This window comes from Portunus trituberculatus, chromosome 22 (genome assembly GCF_017591435.1).
Source record: "Portunus trituberculatus isolate SZX2019 chromosome 22, ASM1759143v1, whole genome shotgun sequence".
Lineage (NCBI taxonomy): Eukaryota > Metazoa > Arthropoda > Malacostraca > Decapoda > Portunidae > Portunus > Portunus trituberculatus.
This window is the reverse complement of record NC_059276.1, coordinates 4,415,434-4,437,589: the sequence shown is the minus strand read 5'-3', so window position 1 is coordinate 4,437,589 and position 22,156 is coordinate 4,415,434. Positions and strand designations below refer to the sequence as shown.

The following is a 22,156-nucleotide window of genomic DNA, read 5'->3' as shown; positions in this document are numbered from 1 at the left end:
ACTACATATATTTAAGGTGGAATTATTCTTATTAGCACGAATTGTCTTCATAGGCTCTGCAAAAACACGTAAAAAGGAAAACAAATAATGCTTACTCTCTTTGCGATTTAAACTTCCCGGTCTTAATACAACTCTTGTCCGATGTAACTTAAACTATTCAATAAAAAAAATCAAACACCATAAGGACCAGAAGCATATTATCACATGCTATACTATGAAATGAATAATTTTCTATCTTATTTACTGAATAATATCATAAATACTATAGGCTTTCGCTATCAAGTAGTTACTTAAGCTCAGTTAAAGAAATAAATCAATAAAAATGAATTTACAAGCACCAAAAACATTATAATACGTAAAATACTTAGAAATAAACCATATATTACCTTATTAATTAAAAAAACATTAAATAAACTATAGATTCTCGCTAGCAGACGATCAGCTGGGCAGTGACGCAACACACACGCCGACAGTAAGTCAATATTTTCCTATTTTCTCCTCTTATCTCTCACACCCAGGGGCGCATACTAAACCACCGTACCAGGAATATCAGGGGGAAGGTGGGGGCGTTGGTATTAGGGTATCAGAGGCTTATATAAGTGAAAAGTAAGGGATTGTGTTGAGTTTCGCCGGATCAGCCCTGTTTTGGTTTTAATTCGGTCAGGTGATATTTTTGGGGTCGATTTGTGTGCGTGCGTGTGTGTGTGTGTGTGGTAGGTTGAGAATTTTAAGATGCATGGATTCGTGTATTGTGTAATTTTCTTTATTTTATTTTTGTTTCCTAAGTATGATTTCTGTTATGTATTCTGCCTTTCACAACAACAACAATAATATTTTTTTTTTAAAGTTTATTAGGTTTATTTATTAATTTTATAGTGATTTTTTTAGAAGTATGATTCAAATTGCCTTGCTTTATAATTGAGACAGAAAAATCGTAATTGAGAGAGAGAGAGAGAGAGAGAGAGAGAGAGAGAGACACTATTAAACACAAACACGTTAATTTTCCATTTTTTTTTTTTTTTGAAGTAGGACCCAAATTGTCTTACTTTATAATTGAGACAGAGAAGAAATTGTGAGAGAGAGAGAAAGACAGAGAGAAAACCACTATTAAACATACACACACACACACACCAAACCATAGTAATTAATCACTCCATATTTCCCTCACAACAGAGATGGGTAAGGGATTCGGAGAGCTGGCCTATGTGAGGGGGATCATCAAGTATTCCCTGTCCCCCTTCGAGCAGAGAGCCTTCGCTGGGGCCCTCACCAGCGGCGTGCCTAACATGTTCAGGAGGTTCCGGTCTCAAGTCCTGCGCATCGCCCCTCGTGAGTGAGAAAGAGAGAGAGAGAGAGAGAAGGAAAGGGTCTGTGGTGTTTAGAGAAAGAATTTTGGTTTACTTTAGTGAGAGAGAGAATGGTCTTGATGGTGTTTAGAGAGAGAGAGAGAGAGAGGTATTTGATATGTTGTTAAGACAGATTGAAAGATAAGGATAGAGAGAATTGTAAGGTTTTTGAGAGAGTTATGAGGGTTTTGAGAGGGAGAGAATTAAGTATGTTGAAAGTGAGAGAGAGAGAGAGAATTGTGAGTCCGTTGAGAGAAAGAAGAGAGAAAAATTATACTATTGAAAGATAGAGAGACAGAGAAAAAGAGGAGAAATTATGATACCAATAAGAGAAAGAGAGAAACAAACTTCTGATGCACTCATGTAAACAGAAAGAGAGAAAAAAAAAAAGAGAAAGAGTATAAATTTTAATAGTCAGAGAGAGAGAGATTTTGTAATGTTATAGGAAGAAAGGAAGGTTTTTGTCAACTAATTAGCTGTTGCAGAGAGAGAGAGAGAGAGAGCATCACTAACCTACCATCTCCTTACAGCCTTCATCATGGCATACATGGTTTATACATCAGTGGAGGCTGCTCACCACAAGACCATGAGGAAGAACCCAGCTGACTATGAGAATGATGAGTAAAGGTGACTCTTCTGGCCATGTTGTGCTAACCTGTGTAAAAACTAAGGTAAAAATTGTATAGAGAAATTGATTTTGTATATATTCCCAGCCTCAGTTTTCTTTTTTTTAATGTTGTATGGAAGCAATGATATTTTTTTGGTCCATCTGATAATTTATTGTGTACTTTATCATGTTGCTCCATAAATGATTGTCGTAATGCATAGATTTTCATTATCCTCATTTTATATTTAAGTTTCAGGTATTATTAGAGTATGTATATTCTCCGATCTCTCCACATTGCATTTATTCTTATTACATCAGTCATTCCCTTTTCTAGGCATCTCCAAACAGTTAATGGACTAGATACAGCCACACTTTTCATGGAGATCTAGAGTTCTTTATTGCCAGGTACTCTTAGTCATGCATACAACTATTATTCCTTCAGCACACATATTTAACTCTTAACATCTATTCCATCTACAATTTCTCTGCATTTAGTCATATGTACAACTTTTCTTCCATGCTTACACTCATTTTTATCTAACATTCTACATCTCATCTCGTTTATACTCTTACTGACACATTCACACTTCTTTTCACTTTTCTTTTCCATTATTCCTTACAGTCATCCATCACTTATCTCTTTCATGTTCCTACTAACACATTCACACTTCTATTATTTCGTACTCACGTTTGTCCATCCTTTATTTAATCCGTACTCTTACACATTTACAGATCTATTTCATTCCTTACTCACATTCATCTTTACATCACTTATTTCATTCATACTCTTACTAACACATTCACTCTTCCATCCCATGATTCCTTTCTTACATTCATCTATCATTCATTTCATTCATGCTCTTATTAACACATTCGTACTACTATCACGTGACTGCCTGGCTGCTTGAGGGAAAGATAAAAACACTGGTTGCCTGATTCCCAAGTACATATTTAATTTCATACAGTTAAATAACAAGATGATTAGGGAACTTAAATGGACTTAACTAAATGTATTTTATAACTAATTTGTCACAATCAGTAATAAACAGCATACATGGAAGGCTGAAGTCAGGTAATAAAACCACAATCTCACACAAAATAAAGTAAAGACCATCCAATTAATTCAACTAAGATTCCTTGAGAATACAACTAAACATATTTTATATCTAATTTGTCACAATCAGTAATAGACAATACACATGGAAGGCTGAAGTCAGAATATAAAACCACATTCTCACAAAATAAAGTAAAGACTGTCCAATTAATTCAACTTACCTTCCTTGAAAATACAAGTGAACATTCAAACTCAACATTTTTGTAGCCAGTTTGTCACAGCACAGTACGTCATTAGTAAGGAGTGCCTATGGGTTCCCTGAGGCCCTGGTGGGGCTTAGAGGGCTCCAGGAATGTCCCCAGTGTGAGTGCTAATGAAATCCTCCAGTGTCTTTTGAAATCTGGCCATACGTTCGTCATTCTGAAAAAAATATTGATAGTTATAGTACAGAGTAAAAGTATGATGTAAGAGGTGCTTTAAATTTTGTTCCTGTTATATATTGTGAAGTGGGAATGCTTTTATTTTATTTATTTGTTTATTTATTTTATGTTATGGCCTATAGCGCCTGTAGGCATACTTGAAGAGTTTATGTGGGAAGCGCTGTTAAGCTTCTGCCCATTAGTGGCGCAGGCAATTTTTTCTCATAGTGGTACCCATATCACCATCCAAGTGCATTTTTGGTGTAACCTCCTAGAACCTGGGTATCATGGTGACATGTAGGTAAATCTAAACCACTCGACAAATGGCAAAGTATCAAGGTGGTATGTGATGGGATTTGAACCTACACGTGGATGTCTGCCCGATCCCACACACCACCTTATCTACTACGCTACTGCCTCCCTAATTTAACTAAGAACACAATATTTACTGGACATTAAATACTTTTTTCAGCCTCACCTAAGAGATTATCATAAGACAGCATTCTCAAACACTTGCATATTATCTTGCTGGTGGTTTTCATGTTTATTCCACATTTCTAAGGAAAGCTTAACAATGGGTATGTATTATAAAGGTGAAAAATGACAATGATGTCCCCCAAAATCATCTCTATTTATGAGATCGCCTTCTCAAACACTTGCATATCATTTTGATTCATGAAGAGGGCATTGTGAAAGTTACTGTTGGTTTTTTAATATATTTCCACAATTGTAGGGAAAGTTTAACGATGAATCTGTATTAGAAATGTGAAAATAACAATGAAAATTACAAAAATAATATCTGTGGCTCTTCAAAGTAGTTCAAATAAGACCAGTCCAAATTTTTCTTGTTTTTGGTGGTGTAAGGTGTGAAAGCCAAGGGCAACAAAATAATCAACAAAAAGGCCCACTGAGATGCAATTCCCCAAACAGGGTCAAGAGAATTAGCCAAAAGAATGGGATAAATGTCTTGAAACCTCCCTCTAAATGCACTTTTTTTGCCCTTGGCTGGCCTTCTTCCCTACGTAAAAAAAAAAAAAAAAAAAAAACCACACACACACACACACACACACACACACGCACACACCTTCCTGCCCACAAGAGTATGAAGATCAGCATTGGGTGAGAGGTGTGGTGTCGGAGTGACTTGAAGAAGTGAGTAGCCAGAGTGTGCTGCTAAGGCTTCCTCACACAGCAACACAGCAGCGGCAGCATCCCAGCCCTCCACGGTGGTGCGCAGAGCCAGGCGGGCATGACTGGAGGCAACCTGAGTGCTGGTGGTGAGAAAGTGTTGTGTTGTCATTGATGCAGAAGGTATGGGAAATAGCAAGAAATAATGAAGTTTAGTAGCATACATACTTGATTTACTTAATGTTGATTGCAATAGACATTAGTGTTGTATAATTGTCTATGATGGAAAGTAGGAAATGAGAATTACAGGTACAACTAGTCATGAAAACAGTTGAGTACTTGTGAAAATTTCTGCATTAACCCATAAAGATTGAGAACACAGCCTTACTATACCAGAAAGAATGATGGAGGATGCAGGAATACAAATTAAAACAGTAATCCTAGGTAGAAGATTAGATTGAGGCTGAGAATAACAAGTGGAAATAAGTAGATCATATATCTTAGCACTGGAAATAGGTAGATCTCATGAAATTCCCTTGTTTACATAATTATATGCTTAACTTCCCTTATATTTCTATACTCATGTGCTTTAAAACCCAAGACTTATTAAGTACTTGTGAAAATTTCTGCATTAACCCATAAAAAGTGAGAACATAGCCTTACTATACCAGAAGGAATGATGGAGGATGCAGGAATACGAATTAAAACAGTAATCCAAGGCAGAAGATTAGATTGAGGCTGAGAATAGCAAGTGAAAATAGGTAGATCATATGTCTCAGCACTGGAAATAGATAGGCCCCATGAAATTCCTTTGTTTATATGCCTAACTTCCCTTATATTGCCAAACTCATATGTTTTAAAACCCAAGACTCATCCCAGCCATAAGAGCACCAGGTGTTTAGCCAAGGGACCTACAGAGTGTGTATGGCAGTGACAGGGACAAGAGACCCCTGTTGCATACAGTCTCCTCGTAGCCGTCTGGTGGCCACATAGTAACCTCTGATGAGCCTCTCTGCTGTGGGGCTGAACTCCACTGCCACGTTCCTTACCATCCTCAGATACTGCAAGGTTAGTGTGCAATAAATAAATAATATGATGACTCCTACACCAGCCAAGGAGTCCCATTTTGTTTTCATTTTTTAGGGACTGGGACCTCAGAGGGTCTTTATTTTTCTGTACTTCCATCTTCCTATGACCTGAACCTATTCTTTTTTTTATTTATTTTATTTATACCATGTGGGCTTTTCACGGGAATTTATGGGCTAAAGGGAATACTTTTTGGGGTACCTCCTATCTCAAAGCCCACCCACTAGGATACCCTTGCTCCCAGTGAAGAACCCCAACCTACACTCAGACTGTGGACAGGATTCGAACCTGTGTGCTTGGAGACCCCTCGGACCCCAAAGCACGCATGGTTCCACTGTACCATGGCGGCAGAAGCTTTCAAGACATTTATCCCATTCTTTGGCTAACCTTCTTGGACCTGTTCGGGTACTGGCATCTAAGTGGGCCTCTTTGTTTTATCGTTTTTGTTGCTCTTGGCCAGATTTCTCCTCTTACATAGAAAAGAATGGAAAAAAGGTAACTCTATACCTCACCTGAATCATTTGGTCCTCAGGAAGCAACAAGTCCTCAGAGGAAGAGGAGGAGGGAGACATGGCGGCCAGCAGTGTGTGGAAAGCAATCACCTCCTCCGCCTCCTTCTCACACTCTCCACCAGGCGTCTCAGTGTACACCACCAGGCCAAACACACTGCAGGAACACACACCACTCCTCTATCATGGCAATATTTCAGGGACACACACAGGATATTAGTAGAGGTATTGTGTTGATCTAATATGTTATCTCTCTTGAATTAGGTTAGGTTAGGTAAAGTTAGGTAAGATTTAGAAAGAGAAAAGGGACTAAAAAAGCTGGTTATTTGATGTTTAGTTAGTACAGTGCTTAGAGGCAGCTGTAGAACAATTACAAAATGCCTTAGAGTTGGCTACAATTAAAGAAACATATAAATAAAGCACTGAAATGGCTAAAAGATACATTCATAGCTCACTGTATCAACATAAAACAAGAACATCTTGTAGTAATGGAGATACAAAAACACTCAGACACACAGACACCCACTCAGTAATGGATTTAGTGAGATCTCCCAGTGGTACATGTAGAAAATTATCCTCAGTCTCCATTGCTGCTGAGGCTTTGGCACTGGCGGGGTCGTAGCAGGCCCAGGCAGTGGCACGGAGGGGGTAGGTGAGGGAGGGGCCTGTGTGGTGGTGGTGACGGGCACTGCAATCCACCTGCACCACTCCACTCTCCAATACTGGCAGGGAATGTGTTTTGTGTGGATAGTGGTGGAGTTTTGATTTTAGTTTTGTGTTTTATAGAATTCAGTTGAGTTTATCTTGTATGTGGGCAGTTTAGATGAGTTTATCTTAGGTATGAGGTTAAGATGTAGGTATACTTCACTTCAATTTACAATATTTTACTTGTGAAATAGGAATGTAGATACTTTACTGGAGCTTATCATGTAAATAAGGTAGAAATACTGCCTAGTTTTCAAGATTAATCTAGGACAAAACTCTAAGGGCCAATGTAAAAAAATCTAAGTTTCGAGAAAAGTGCGTATGAAATATCGCATCCTTTATTAACTATCAGGTAATTACAACAAATGAGCACCATTGTAGCTCCCCGGATGCATGGACGACATTGGCCATTATAGCACTGATAGACTGACAATTTTCTAGTTTAGTGGTGTGCTTATCAACAATCGGCCATTTTTTGACATTGGTCCTTCTATCTCTAGGGCTTATGTAGGTACTTTATGCATACATTATTAAACATCATTACAACCTCCTAATCAGACACCTACATGTAGCATCAACAAACATAAATCACCAGCAAAACAACAACAACCACTACCAGCACTACCACCGCAGCCTCACCTCTGCAAACCTTCCTCCGAACATCCTTCTTGAACTTTGAAAACTCCCCAAGGACACAGACACCTCCACGCGCCAGCAGGAGAGACCCGCCCTGCACCCACAGCGCCCCATCAGACTCTCTGGTGCAGGAGGCTGTCACAGGATCAAGAGAGGAGTGGACCATGCTGTGTGGGGCGTAGCGGGCACACCACCACAGCAGACGAAGTAGTACTGTGGTGTTGGTGCCCACAGCAAGGACTGCTAACCCTGCCTGAGGTGAGCATAAGAATGAGTACAAGTTTTTAAGAATTGTTTTGTATTCAGTCTTTTTGTCTCTCTTACCATATTCAAAGACCACAAAGATGAAAGTGAATGAATATTGTAAGTTATTGGCAGTATATTGTTCTGTCATTTTCAAAGGCTATAGAGATCATTAGCCATGTTGTCATCAGTGTTTTCCCTATTTATGAAACAGAATTCTTGTTACCCGATCACCACCACTATAAAAACACACTGACAACCCTTAATAACACCCATAAGAACCTATTAGGAGCAGAAAAAAATACATGAAAGCATTTACTAATATGCTTTCCAGTAAGTTTTCAATCTTGCTTTGTATCTTACTTTCTTAGTGGAGCAGGAAGCAAGGGACAGCAGCAGTGCCAGCTTGAGGGAGTGGAAGGTGCCGGCTGGGTTACAGAGCTAGCAAACATGTAGGCCAGTGTGAGGACGAGAGACCATGGTGATGACTGCCTGTCCGACACCAAGCTCCTGATAACACAAGGTAGGTAGCTACTGTGAGTCTCTCAAAAGTTGGACTTTCTTCATTGCAAAACTCAAGTATGTTGTGTTACAGTTGAGCTTCATGTATTTGATTTGTGAGGTGTATTTGACAGAGACAGATATGTGTGTAGATACATTATAGATTACTGACAGATAGACTAAGGGCTTTCAGATATAATAATACTTAACATTTATGAAAGATTAGGTAGAAGAAAGTGAGAGAAGGGAAGTGAAAGAGGAATACAAAAAAGAAAAGAAACCCATAAAAAGAACAAAGTCATACAAATACTGCTGATATATTTAACTGTTTTAACCTGAACACTGGGGGAAGGGTGGGAGGAGGCAGCAGGGGTTTGGGTGGATGCACATACATAGCCTCCAGGGAGGGAAAATGTGGCAGCTTCTGGGGAGACACCATCACTGTGGCTTCAAGGACCTGGCCAGGCTCCACTCCCTTCATCATCTCATCTGTAGGAGCAGTAGAAGGAGAATTTTATGCTTCTTAGATTAAAGTATTGGTTATTTAGTTTGATAAGGAGGCTGTACATGCAAGGAATATTGAAGACTTATAAACTAGCTTGGATAAAAAAACAAGTATGGAGACAACGAAATGTGAGAATGAGAATCTTATATGCCTCTCAGATTGAGGTGATAATTATATACATTGATGCAGAGGCTGTACATAAACAAGCTTGGATAAAATGTAGACATGGAAACTTGACAATATAGCCTATGCTCATTTCAAGTCCTGTACTGTAAAGGATCAGTATGAATTTCAAATATAAATCACTACAAAATTACTTGTCTCAATACAAATCCAGCACATATAAACAAACTTATCTAAAGAGTACAGAGGCAGGATAACATAATCTCCCAGATCCTGTGTACTAAAGTCTGGAAGGTACAGACCCCTGAGCACCACCCTGAGGGCTTGGGCACAGATGGGTGTGTCTCGTGTGAGGGCGTGACTCTGTGCACTGGGAAGCAACATCACTGTCATTCTCTCGCCAAGCTCCCTTGAGGCTTGGTCCTCTGACAGTGGTGAGAAACAGATCCTGGTGGAGAGAGAGAGAGAGGGAAAGGGAGAGAGAGAGAGAGAGAGAGAGAGAGAGAGAGAGAGAGAGAGAGAGAGAGAGAGAGAGAGAGAGAGAGAGAGAGAGAGAGGAATGTATAGGTGGTATTTAGAGTACCTATGTTAAATCATTCTGCTACATACATAAGGAAAAGAAAATAGAAACCCCAAATTAATACACACACATGCATAATAAACATTATTCCACAACATGAAAAAAAGGAACAAAATAGCCTTACAAAAACACAAGAGTGACACAAAAGGAACAAAATAGCCTTTCACAAAGCAGAGAGTAGGTACATGTAATTCGAGTTGTGACATCAGACCTATCCCAAGATCAAATAATGAGCTCTGAGCACACAGAGACTGCAGCAGATCAAACAGTGAATTACACACACACACACACACACACACACAGGAACTCAGATAGGAGCTTGTGTATACCTGCAAGGAGGGCGATGGTGAACAGTGTCTGACTCAGGCCGTCCCATGACAAACACCCTCACATGAAGGTCCCTGGCTGTCCCCACACACCCTGGATTGCTGCACAAGTACCGTACCCATTTCCTGCACCACCAGGGAGAAAACTTTGTTGTGTGGGGGTCTCAGGCATCAAGAATAGACAGATTTAAATACTGGTAGAAGTACAGATGTTTTATACAGGAACTATGTATACATGACCTGATGGCTTCTTACAGCTTTATTTTTTCATGTTATAATCTATGTGGTGCTTATATTGTGATATTAAGTGAATAATGTAAAGTTTGGATGAAATATTTAGTCTCTGGATTAGTAAGTTAGTAATATATTGATTTATCTTAGGTATTTCTGCATAATCATTTTCTTTCATATCATACAAAATAGTACTTATATTTCAGAAGTTAGCAAGATATTGGTTGTGAAATTGCTAGGATGACACATTAATAGAGCACTCACTTTTCAGATGATTAAGAAAATATTAGTTCACAAATAGGAAGATGAATAAATGGCACACACCAATCAGGTTGTTATATGCAACAAGTTGCAAATTTTAAGAGAATAAATAGATTTATGGATATGATAGATAGATATAAAATTTTTTGCATTTTATTTGTGTTAAAACGTGTGAGGTTATTGCTGAATTGCTGGCTTATTCTTGTCTTTGTGTATGTGTTGTTATATATAGTGAACAACAACAACAACAACACACACACACACACACACACACACACACACACACACACACTGAGTAAGAGAGACTTGTAATTATCATTAATTTTCTTCTCTGATTTCTTCCATTTGTCTTTTTCTTCTCATCCACTATCCCCTTCTCCTCCTCCACTCCCCTTCCCTCCCAGCTATCTCTCTCTCTCTCTCTCCATTTTAACGAATATTTCTCCACTGTCCACTAGCCGAGGAGAGAGAGAGAGAGAGAGAGAAGAAGGATAACCGCCGCCCCCGTAGAAAACTCCGAATCCGGGCATTTCCGCGGCATTGGCGCCAGCAGACGCCACACGCCAGTCTGAGACAGAGAGTGACGGTGGAAGGTGGTATTTAGCTGGTGCCTATATAACATGGATTTACGCTGATCAGAACAGTGACACGGGCCACGGCTGCCTGTGTGTGTGCTGGTGGAAGCTTGGTGCCTGGCTTGGAGGGCCAGGAGCTGCTACTAATGACGGCCAACAACACTGTAATATTGGTAAGTGACCTACCCTCCCACACAACACTTATCAAGTTAGGGGAGTGTGCACATTGCCTTGCTGTAAACTTGTAATAGGCGGCGTCTTGGATTGTATATCGTTTTTTGTGATAATTCAGTGTCGCTCACAATAGGGACGGTGAAGTGACGAATCAAGTGAGATGGTGGAGACCGTCACCACCTTCACCATTTTCCCTCACTTAAACCTTCATCACACCGAAACTTGCCAATGACACATGTATCAGAACGTCTGATAGCAAAGCATAGTCATGTGGCTTCATTTAGTGACATCAGTGACTGGAAAACATTGTAAAGTATGCCAAATATTAGCTGAAAAGCCGGCATCTGGCAGACGGCTGAGATAGCTCCGCCCACTTGATGACGTCATTCCCCTGGCCTCTTGGTCGCCGGCTGGGTTAGTGACCGTTGTTGATTTTACGTTCGTAACGGAACTAATTTCAAAATCGACCTATAGAAAAAATGAAGCCATGGCTGAATGTTTGATATTTTATGACTTAGTAAATACTTTAACTAATTTCCACAATATCAAAACATACCCTGCCTAACTAGTATTAAGGAAATGTAGAAATTAAGTAAGGTAAAAGTATAAAAAACATTTTCATTTATAAAACTGCTAAAATGTCCACTATTTCGACTTCATACGTATATAGAAAAATATTAGGCAATATGAACTATCTTCTCAGGGATCCAACAGTTACCTGGAGCCAGAAGTGAACGCATGAGCATATATAAATGTAAAAAAATAACATTGAAAACTAAACTCATTAAAAAATATTGTATAGTCTTGCCATTTTCACTTGATGAGTATTTTAACACACTTTACAGAATCTGCGCTCTCTTTAAAGGCATTCTAGAACGAGCTGGACCGTGAACCAAAAACGCAAACAAATAAAAGATTGAATATAAAATTTAAGTTTGACAGGACTGAACACCATTTCAAAGGCCATATATTTGACTCTTTGGGTCAGCGACACACTAAAAAGAGCATAAACGATTCTTTGATACCATAAAGGCCCAGTTGTAGCTTGAAATAAAAATGTTCCAAATGGGGAAGCGTAAATTTTGACCGTTTTCACAACTCATACTCACCTCATAAAACACCATTAAACACCACATATTTATTGAATACAGACGCGGAAAATACTCCAAAAGCAACGAAATATTCATAGAAACCATAAAAAGCATAATACAGACACCGAATAATGGAGTTAGGAAAAAATAGGAAAAAGTATTGGAACCAGCGGACGAGTCGGGTAGAGGGGGTGAGGTGGGGGGAGCAGGGGTGTTGAGGTTAGCCGCCATGTTGTCTCAATTATTGTTTTATCACCTTAGAACGAGACATATATGGTTGATGTACGTGAATTCAGTGAAGTGTTTTTGTTCCTGTAAAGTCAGAATGGGCCAACTTTTCTGTGGTGGTAATGAAGTAACGGTGTGAAAAGTGTTTATGTATAAGTGACGTCAACAAAATAACACAGTCCTAGCTGTCCCCCAGTGTGTCTCCTCGGCAATATTTATCGTCCTTAGCATCGTTTCTAAGTGTAACGAGCACACTATCCTGAATGATAAGTGCAGTTGGTAGACAAGTGTGTGTGTGTGTGTGTGTGTGTGGCGTGAAGGAGGAGCGGGATTGGCCTGGTTTGTCATTGTTTGCTTCTGCTGTTGACATTGTTGTTGCTGTTATTATTGCGTTATTTGCAGTGTAGATAGGAAGAGAAGTAAGAAAATTGAAAAAAAAAAAATGGAACAGCAATAAGTGTTGAAAGGTAATGTTTATTTTAGTCTCTCTTTTCAATGCTTGGTTTTCTGTAATATTTACTAGGCTTGAAAGCATAACTGTATATAGTTTAGTCCCCCATTAAATTTTGCTTTATGCAACAATTTATTGTGTATAAGTGATAATATTTATTATGTGGAGTGTTTTTAAACATTTACATGATATATGCAGGTGTAGTGAAGGTTCGGTAGATATGGCATGTGTAAAGGAGTTAATTAAAGAGTTTTCAAGTGTGTGTGTGTGTGTGTGTTTGTGTTTGTGTTTGTGTGCACTACTACTACTACTACTACTACTACTACTACTACTACTACTACCATCATCACTATTTCAACCCCCGATGGTGGTTGTGTGTGCTAAGGTTTGAGGAGTGTGTCACCTGACACGACACAGCGGTAAGGGAGGGTTTGCTACAGATCAGAAAGTGAGAGCTGAAAACTGTTCTATATGGAGTTAGTCGGGTCACTGCAAATAGTGTGGAAACCCTTGTTTTTTTTTTTTTTTAATCAGAGGTTAAGGGTATTTAAATATTGATGCATTCAATTAATTCACTAATTGAATAAAAGTGACTGGCGCTTGGCTAGTTACGTATACTTACATAATGTCATGTATTTAGTATATTTAGTTGATAATTAAGCCTACAGGCCTAATTATCAATAAATGGCACGCACAGGCGCCAAATGACGTAAAACTGACAATTGTGCCGACCTAAAGTGTCACACTAAAAAGTGCCTCCCGTGGCGGACTGTCCCCCTTGGCTATGCCACTGGCAACTTCCCTAATACTTACGTGAAGGAGGATGGCAGGGACACAGCGAGGACACGGCCTCCCACCAGTGACACCCTTGGTGCCTGAAGGTGTAGGGGTAAGTCCCGCACACTGCCCACCACCCACTCCGGCACCCACGGCACCCCACCCACCCGCAGCGGCGTGTAAATCTGTGGGCGGGTATAGACCTGAGAAACATGCTACATGGTGCTGTTAAATTGCGCGCGTCTTTTCATAAATTTTGTAAGTACTGGTCTAGTCTTTTATATCTAGACAAGTGACACGCCTTATCTATATCTATAAAGGTTATTCTAATATTCTAAACAGTGGCATTTTCACTGGTAGACATATGTATGAAATAATGGGGAATGTTCTTGCCGGACGCCTCTCGACGCGTTACGATAGGCCAAAACAAACCTGCGCAGCGGTGAGGACGGAGTGTGGGTCATCGCTGGCCACAGAAGCATCAAGAGGTAGGTTAGAGGCCAGGGAGTGAAGGGTGATGTCCAGATCCTCCTTATCTATCGTGACCTCCCCGTCAAAACGTGTCTTCCAGTCGTGGTCACGGTAGAGAGAGGCAGGGTGGGCGGGGTCCGGCGGCGGCATGGCGGGGAATGGAGCGCAGTGGTCATCAATATCTTCCTTGGATGCTCGTAATTGAAGGGTGATGGCCACTGAAGCGACATGCAGGACGTGGTGGAAGATTTTCTGTGCACGTAGAGGTCTTTCCATCACCAGCGTCGCGAGGCTTTCTGTCAGGAGCAAGATAAATATTTTGATAACCCACGGCTGCTCCTAACTCGGTCTGCCTTAGTGGAAAATTAACTTTATTCCAAATTCAAAGATTTCGGAAAAGTTGTCTCTATTATGGTCATTGTTCAAGATTTTATTCGATAAAGTGAGTTTTGAAACGTAAAAACATTAATAACTATATGTTTTACCGAATAATGGATATTTGAAAACCCCATCAAATTCAATAGAAACCTCTCAAACAGTCCTATAAATCATGAAGACTCCTTTAGAACCTTGGACAACTTCCACAAGAGCATTTGAAAACCCCGAAATCTAAAGAAGAAAAAGAGTAGAGTTAGCGCTGTTTCAAGTTTCCGTACCGCTAATTTCGTGCAGGCGAGCGAGGTCAATATAGACAGGGGCGGCAATGACCTTGGGTATGGGCGTGAGGGCGGCGCGTGCGTGGAGGGTAGCTTGAAGGCGTGTTAGGGCGCCATCCTCGTCCAGCCATCGAAGGGCGGCATGGGTAAGCTGCACCTCTTCTGTTTCTTCCATGGCTGAGAGAGAGAGAGAGAGAGAGAGAGAGAGAGAGAGAGAGAAATATTACAGAAGTTATGCAAGATATCCTTCATAATTCGTTACGCAAGAAGAAAAGTCATTACCTTACTTGTCCATCTCTCGTTTCGTCTTCAAATGTTCAAAAACCTACCGCATATTATTATTGTTATTATTATTATTATTATTATTATTATTATTATTATTATTATTATTATTATTATTATTATTATTATTATTATTATTATTATTATTATTACTTCTACTATTATCACCATATATTTTTTATTTCCCATTATTTCTGTTTTGTATTATATTATAGTTGCATATTTTTCATTTATTCATTAATTTATTTACCCATTCATTGATTAATTTATTCATTCACTTATTTACTCATTCATTGGTTTATTTAATTGTTTACTAATCCCATGTAACTTTCATTCAACACCAGCGTAGATAAAATGAGAAACCTTTAACAAACGTGTCTCTTATCTCAGAATGCTTGGCTTGAGGAAAGTTCATGGAGGCGAGGGAGAGATTAGACAAGGAGAGAGGATGACATTTTCTGAGAGCTTTGTATAATAACAGGACGTGAATGCTATACAGACGTACACATTAGATGAAGAAATAAAATAGACACGTGTAGGTAATTGTTATGAAACGGGATTTTTTAGGATAACTGTCATAAGCCCGTTAATTGTTACTTAGAGTTCTCTCTTTTTTCCCGTTGACTTTGTAGAATATATGTCAAACTTTTAGGAAAACTATACAAATAAGTAAATAAATGAATAAATGAATGAAAATGCCTCTGAAAACGCGCGGCTCTCAATGATCTTAATTAGAACCAGTTAAAAGTAATGAAGATAATATGTATGTCGATTAAGCCTTTAAGAATGCTGGCCTTATTTCTACAATATTAACTGTGCTGGGATAATAGGGCAGAGAATGACAGACAGACTTACTTTGAATGGTAATATATCAAATAGAGCGATGTATTTTTCTAGTCAAGATAACTTTCAAACGCTGCGAGGATGATTATTCGAGATTTTCAGTGGCATTATCTCATTAACAACACGTAACTCTTAGTAGATTAGGAATAGTCACATAAATAAAGAAACCGAAAATAAACGTGAAAATTTACTCATGACAACAGCATTCAAAGACCACAGATAATAATTCGGGTTTTCTATATATTTCCCTTAGCCATAACACATAACCCTTGCTAGAATATAAACAGTACTACGAATAAAACACCATTAAGAGCTCTGGTGACATAAAATTCAACATGGAAAAGGAGAAAACAGGTAAGTTATGAGAATTCGGCTCATGACGTCACGGTGAGGAACGGAGCAATGACACTTACCCAAGAAAACTCACCTATCTGAAATGGTGAGATACTGCCCTTACTCACCCTTACCCAGACATACAGCAAGCACCCATTAGCCCATTAACCTCTACCGGATGTGAAATAATAGTAAATGTCAACCCGTGGCGTAGAAATGATGAGATAGTAAGGTTTGATGGGAAAGGACCGCCGGAGATTGGCCAATGGGTATTTGTGTGTTTGGTTGCTTTGTCCTGTTCGTCTCTCGTGAACCGCTGACCTTTATTTCTCTAGTCTTGTAGTGATGTGTTGCCGCTAGTGGTGTGTGGATGTGTGTCTGTCAAGGGTGTGTTTCGGGTGTGTTACGTTTATACTGGTAGATATGATAATTTTTTTTTTTTTTTCAGGGTAAGGTCTCTCTCTCTCTCTCTCTCTCTCTCTCTCTCTCTCTCTCTCTCTCTCTCTCTCTCAAACCTTATACCTATAACTGTCTTTATTTTGTTAGTAGTGAAAAAGGAGGTATTTATTAGTTTGTTTATTGAGTATTGATGCTTATCTTTAACTTTTGTGGATGTTAATTAATCTTAGTTTCCTATTTTTGAGACGCTATTTATATCAAAGCAAAATGTGTTTTTTTTTTCTTCTAATTTTAATCTAACCAGTGGATCATTGACAAAGTGTATCAATGCAAACCTAACTAAACCTTGAATGATAATGTTAATGTTTCTTCAATATTAACCTAGTGATGTGCTTCCTGTGACTGATTTATTGGATATTAGGAGAAGGTTAAATTTGTAGTTTCAACCAATATACCCTATCTTATATTTTTTTTCCTTATGTCTAACAAGCTTGGGGACCTCCTGGGAAAGCGGGGTTTTAACCTAACTTAATCCCTTTTCCAATGGGGTAAAATGGTGTTAGAAATACTTGTACAAGTGTGATCTAGACCGTGAGAATGTGTATAGTTACATTTGGTGTATTGGTTGAAACTGCAATAATTCCAAGAGATGAAATGCACTGTACTTGTTCCCAGGGTTTGATGATGGGTGTTGGAGAGAGGAATACCACCACCACCGCCATCACCACCATTACCACCACCACCTTCACCACTACTGCCTGTCCATCCCTCCCTCAGCCTTAGTGGGAATGCCTCCATGGACCTCTCACCAGACATCAGGCAAGTCGCAAGTCATTGAGTTAAATGACGTAAGAGTGTAGTATATAGATGAGTTAGTATATGGATAAATTGCAGTTTTTTCTTCTCATTGTTTTTTGTCTGTTTTTCTTTTGTTCTTTTTGTTATTGAATTCAAGTCATTTATTTAATTAATTTACTTATGAGTGTGGTATATAGATAGATTACAGTTTTCTCATTTTTTTCTTCTCATTGTTTTTGGATTTTGTTGTTATTGTTATTGAATGTTGCAGCCCGAGCAGTGAGCACGTCACCCGGAGTGGGAGTCATGCCCGCAGCAGGTCTGTATCGGACCTGTCCCGGGTGTCGCCGATGCCCGAGACAGTGAATGAGGCAATTGTCAATGGCACCTATGACAAAAACCTCAACAAGGAGACGGCCATCAACAGGAACAATGCCAGGTGAGGCTCCCCCTGGGGTCACGAGTTGTGGGATGATGACGGACTATTCTTTTGATGTCTATCGTAGGTTTTGTGTGTGCTTTGCTGTTCAGATGCAGAGAATCAGGCAGAAAGGTTGCTCATGCATTTTGTGACAATCTGTATGAAGTGCACAGAGTTGCATTGAGGTGAGGATGAGTTGATGGCAGTGTTGTTCACCCACAGTGGTCCGGTTTGCTGGGGTGAGCAGCCCCGCAAGTCTTACAGTCTGCCGCACCGCTACAAGGCACAGATCACTGGGGCGTGCCGGGCGCTGCCGCAGGACTACTCAGCGTTCACCACGGCTGTCGTTAAGCCCTCGGAATTCAAGCAGCAGTTCATGTCGATGAGGCAGTGGTTCAACCGGTTCAGCGATGAGCAAAAGAATATGGTGCTGGCAGAGCTGCTGGTTAGTAAAGGATCCATCTTTCTGTTGTATAGTTTTCTGTTGTTTCAGGTTTAGTGCAATCATAAGAGCATTGATGCTATGTACCAAGATTTAATTGTTACTGTAAAGGCTTACAGAGGACCACAGAGCAATGCATGCTTGCCTAGTGTAGAAAACTTGGTTCTTTTTGTCTTACTGATGGTTTCTCAGTATTGTTCTGAGTAGATAACATGCAGTCTGGTGAACCAATTCTAGTCTACAGTCAAGCATGTACATTCTGTAGCATTAAAAAAGATGAATTATTTATGTGAGCACAGAAACCTAACCATGTTTTGGTATTAAATTTTTCTGACTACATCCTCAGGAGCACATTGGCCCCATCCAGCTGCACCTGCTGTCTGTTGCCATTGGTGGCCGGCTGCACCATGGCTGCCGCCCTAACTGTGAGGACACCATTGGTTGGTTTCCCCCTGTCCTGGGTCTCACCATATTTTCCTACCTCGACCCTGTCTCCCTGGCCCGGGCCTCTCAGGTGTGCAGGTAAGCCTGGACGCAGCCTTAACTGTAAAGTGTTGCCAGAAATAGTCCAGGGGATGGAAGCAACTGGCAGAGACTGAGACAGGGCACCAATCCCTCACTCTAGAGAAATGGTGAAAGGAGGTCCAGTTGTAGCAATATGAGCCAGTGGTTTCCTCTTGCAGAATCTTGATAAGAAGATATGAACTGAATGTGTTGAGAAAATTATGTAATTATTCTTTATCTGTCTTCTATGTTTAGAGAATGCTGTAAAAGCTATACTGACAGGTATGGTGTACACTTTACATCCTCCCTATTAATACTGAAATCCTGCATCTCCCTAGGAAGTGGCACAGTCTGGCATCCCATGACTGCTTATGGCGGCATCTTTCCCAGCAGAGGAAATGGCAGCTTTCCCCCTCGTCCAACCAGAAGCAACTGTCCCAGTGCACACACCAGGATGGTTCTGTGGACTGGAAGCAGGTGAGCCAGGATGCAAGGCTACATTGTACTTCCTCAGTAAATGTTAGTTTACAATACAGCCGGGTGTGGACTGGATATGATGGAGTATGTTAAAGTTTTGATGCAAAGAATGAGATGGGCACCAGTGTATAGCAAAGCAAAACAAAATAGCATTGGCAGCAAGAGTGTTATACTGAGGAAGGCTAAAGGTAGATGTGCTAGAATATATTTGATTTTTAATTTTGACATAAAGGATAAAATTGCTACCAGTGTGGAGTAATCCAAGAGAGTACGGACTAGTTAGGTTAAATTTGGGTTGGGTTAGGTGCCTCACATCACTTGAACCCAAAGGAATTTAAAAGTTTAGATAGTGAAATAAGTCTCATGACACAAAGGATAAGAATAGCCACAAATACTCACTAACCCAAAGCAAAACACAGGCTAAGAGAGTATGGACTTGTTAGGTTACTTTAGGTTAGGTAAGGAAAGGTTAAGTTAGGTTAGGTTAAGTAAAGTTGGGTTAGGCAATAGATGGTGAAGTTTGATATCCTGGCAGATGTTTGAGAAATTGAGAATAGGTTAGGTTGGGTTTGGGTTAGGTTAGGTTATGTTAAATTAGATTAGGTTAGGTTTGGTTAGGATTGATTTCATGAGTTAGGTAAGGTAGGTTTGGTTGTGTATCAAGGGAAGGTAAAGAATGATATCCCTACAGGTGTTTGTAGAGCGTTACCGTCTGCACCGGAACTGGCTGGGTGCCCACTGCCATGTGAGGACCTTTGAGGGACACACTGAAGGCGTCTCCTGTGTGCAGTTTGACGACCACCGCATTGTGTCCGGCTCCCATGACAACACTATAAAGGTGCCATGTGTTTGCCATTCTTAGCATAGATAGACTGCTTTTTGTCATTTTAAGTATGTATAGATCGTTTTTTTTTGCCATTATTAGTGATAGGGATATTTTCTGATATTATTAGCATTTTTAAACGTAAAGATCCTTGCTTGCTGGACTTTTTGTAGTGTTCTGTTTTATTCATGCCATTCTTAGCATAGTAAGGCATTTCTTTTATCATGATTAATATATTATGATTAGTGTTTTTGCTGTTATTAGCATATATAATGTAATATCTTTTTTCTTGAGATTTTAGCATAGATTGAGGCTGTTTTCATATTATTATACTAAAACCCATCCGTACCTACCCATAGGGCGTTGGCCATGTCTGCTGTGAGACTATGCCAAATCTCCAATAAAAACAAACTACTCACTGTCCTGTAATCATAGCATTATAAAAAAAAAACGTTCTCAGAACATTCAGAAACCTTAATTAAGTGGTAGATGATATAAATAATTGTCATATACGAAAATAAATTAAGCTAGTTCATATACATGGACGGTGATGTGTCATATCAGGTCAGGCGACGTTGCCACCCACGACCCAGGTGGAATTTCTCGGGGAGGTTGGGGGGGTGAGTCAGGTCGCCACGCACGTGTTGCTTCACTTCTCCTCTGGTCACTACCATGGAAGGACCCCCTGACGCTTCCCCGTCATACACTGTCTTGCGCAGCCAGACCAAGGAATTCATATTCCGCCTTAATAGATATTTCTTGCAAGAGAAAGCAAATCGGGCAACACTCTTACCTTTGACTCAAGCAAGGAACCGCTCAATATATTACTGTGTTTCTACTCGTATGTGCACTTATTTGACAAACATGTAAATTACTTGTCTCATTTTCATGTATATAACCAGAATCTTTATTGCATTTAATGTACTATATAGCTGCATAGGTATTTGGGTCTCTTCTGACTTCTTTTAGTGAAGTAGAGAACGATCACTCCGTTTTCTTTGAAGAAGGTACTGGTATAGCAGTAGCAACGTCGCACCCAAGAGGAGCCACACCTTGTGTGTAGCTATGGATGAGTTCTAGTATAATATATAGAAACTGACCATTATTAGCATATATAGTGTGGTGTTTTCTCATATTATTGGCATTTTAGCATAGATATTTTTTTCCAATATTTAGTGTGTGTGTGTGTGTGTGTGTGTGTTTCACAGTTTGATCTGCTGCAGTCTCTGACGAGACAGCCAGACATTACCCTACAGAACGAGCTCAGAGCTCATTATTTCCGATCTTCGGATAGGCCTGAGACCAGGCACACACCACACACCAGGACAACAAGGTCACAACTCCTCGATTTACATCCCGTACCTACTCACTGCTAGGTGAACAGGGGCTACACGTGAAAGGAGACACACCCAAATATCTCCACCCGGCCGGGGAATCGAATCCCGGTCCTCTGGCTTGTGAAGCCAGCGCTCTAACCACTGAGCTACCGGGCCTGTGTGTGTGTGTGTGTGTGTGTGTGTGTGTGTGTGTGTGTGTGTGTGTGTGTGTGTGTGTGTGTGTGTGTGTGTGTGTGTGTGTGTGTGCGAATGAGTGAATCAATTTCATATATATATCAGAAGTATCGCAGTACAGTTTAATAGATATATTGAATTGTGAAGGAATTATATGAAAACCTAACATGATAAAGAAAGAAACATTTGAATTACACTGATCCAAAGTTCCCTCAGCCATAGTTACAACACAGCATTACCTCACCTCACTCTATTGTCTTCAGGTGTGGAACATGAGGACGAACTCAAAGTGGTCGGTGCAGACACTTGTAGGCCACTCAAATATGGTGCGCTGCCTTCACCTCTCTGGGAACAGGCTGGTCAGTGGCTCAGCGGATGCCACTATTAAGGTGTGTTGTGGGTACTGGTGGTGGTGGTGGTAATGGTGGTGGTATTTTGTCATTTGTGTGATCTTTTTTATGTAAGAGGGGAAAACTGGGCAAGGGCAACATAAAAGAAAGAAAAAGGTCTACTTAGTTGCTAGCCCCTTTGCAGGTCCGTGAGAGTTAGCCAAAAAAAAGGGATAAATGTCTTGAAGGCCTACTTAGTTGCTAGTCTCTTTGCAGGTCCGAGAGAGTTAGCCTAAAAAAAGGGATAAGTG

General features: G+C 40.0%; 3 protein-coding genes across 9 annotated transcripts in view; 2 read left to right on the top strand and 1 right to left on the bottom strand.

The window, feature by feature from the left end:
• The first annotated feature begins 389 nt into the window (after positions 1 to 389).
• LOC123507338 (cytochrome b-c1 complex subunit 8-like) lies at positions 390 to 2,167 on the top strand. Of its 2 annotated transcripts, none has more exons than XM_045260104.1 (3): positions 390 to 472; positions 1,174 to 1,329; positions 1,877 to 2,167. In XM_045260104.1, exons 2-3 carry the CDS (start codon positions 1,176 to 1,178, stop codon positions 1,969 to 1,971), a joined length of 249 nt encoding a protein of 82 aa, XP_045116039.1. In that variant the 5' UTR covers positions 390 to 472; positions 1,174 to 1,175; the 3' UTR covers positions 1,972 to 2,167. The 2 variants fall into 2 exon arrangements, with proteins under 2 accessions (XP_045116039.1, XP_045116038.1); XM_045260103.1 differs by lacking the exon at positions 390 to 472 and adding an exon at positions 531 to 606.
• Positions 1,981 to 14,869, bottom strand: LOC123507334 (minichromosome maintenance domain-containing protein 2-like). Its single transcript, XM_045260095.1, is given in 14 exon segments — positions 1,981 to 3,427; positions 4,511 to 4,697; positions 5,470 to 5,615; positions 6,153 to 6,306; positions 6,676 to 6,871; positions 7,494 to 7,743; positions 8,097 to 8,167; positions 8,170 to 8,243; positions 8,570 to 8,723; positions 9,165 to 9,310; positions 9,772 to 9,894; positions 13,593 to 13,741; positions 13,989 to 14,323; positions 14,684 to 14,869. Coding segments are annotated over 14 exon segments (2,244 nt in total). The 5' UTR covers positions 14,859 to 14,869; the 3' UTR covers positions 1,981 to 3,343.
• Positions 10,772 to 22,156, top strand: part of LOC123507335 (F-box/WD repeat-containing protein 7-like) — a 23,584-nt gene continuing 12,199 nt past the window's right edge. Inside the window, exons 1-8 of one of the 6 annotated variants that reach the window (XM_045260099.1) lie at positions 10,772 to 11,008; positions 17,216 to 17,359; positions 17,610 to 17,777; positions 17,982 to 18,204; positions 18,548 to 18,723; positions 19,044 to 19,182; positions 19,874 to 20,020; positions 21,780 to 21,905. In XM_045260099.1, coding sequence (XP_045116034.1) covers positions 17,337 to 17,359; positions 17,610 to 17,777; positions 17,982 to 18,204; positions 18,548 to 18,723; positions 19,044 to 19,182; positions 19,874 to 20,020; positions 21,780 to 21,905 — 1,002 coding nt within the window. In that variant the 5' untranslated portion in view covers positions 10,772 to 11,008; positions 17,216 to 17,336. Of the gene's footprint in view, positions 11,009 to 13,967; positions 14,045 to 16,161; positions 16,248 to 16,434; positions 16,559 to 17,215; positions 17,360 to 17,609; positions 17,778 to 17,981; positions 18,205 to 18,547; positions 18,724 to 19,043; positions 19,183 to 19,873; positions 20,021 to 21,779; positions 21,906 to 22,156 lie in introns of those variants that run through there. The other 5 variants (XM_045260101.1, XM_045260096.1, XM_045260097.1 and 2 more) reach the window with 5 other exon arrangements.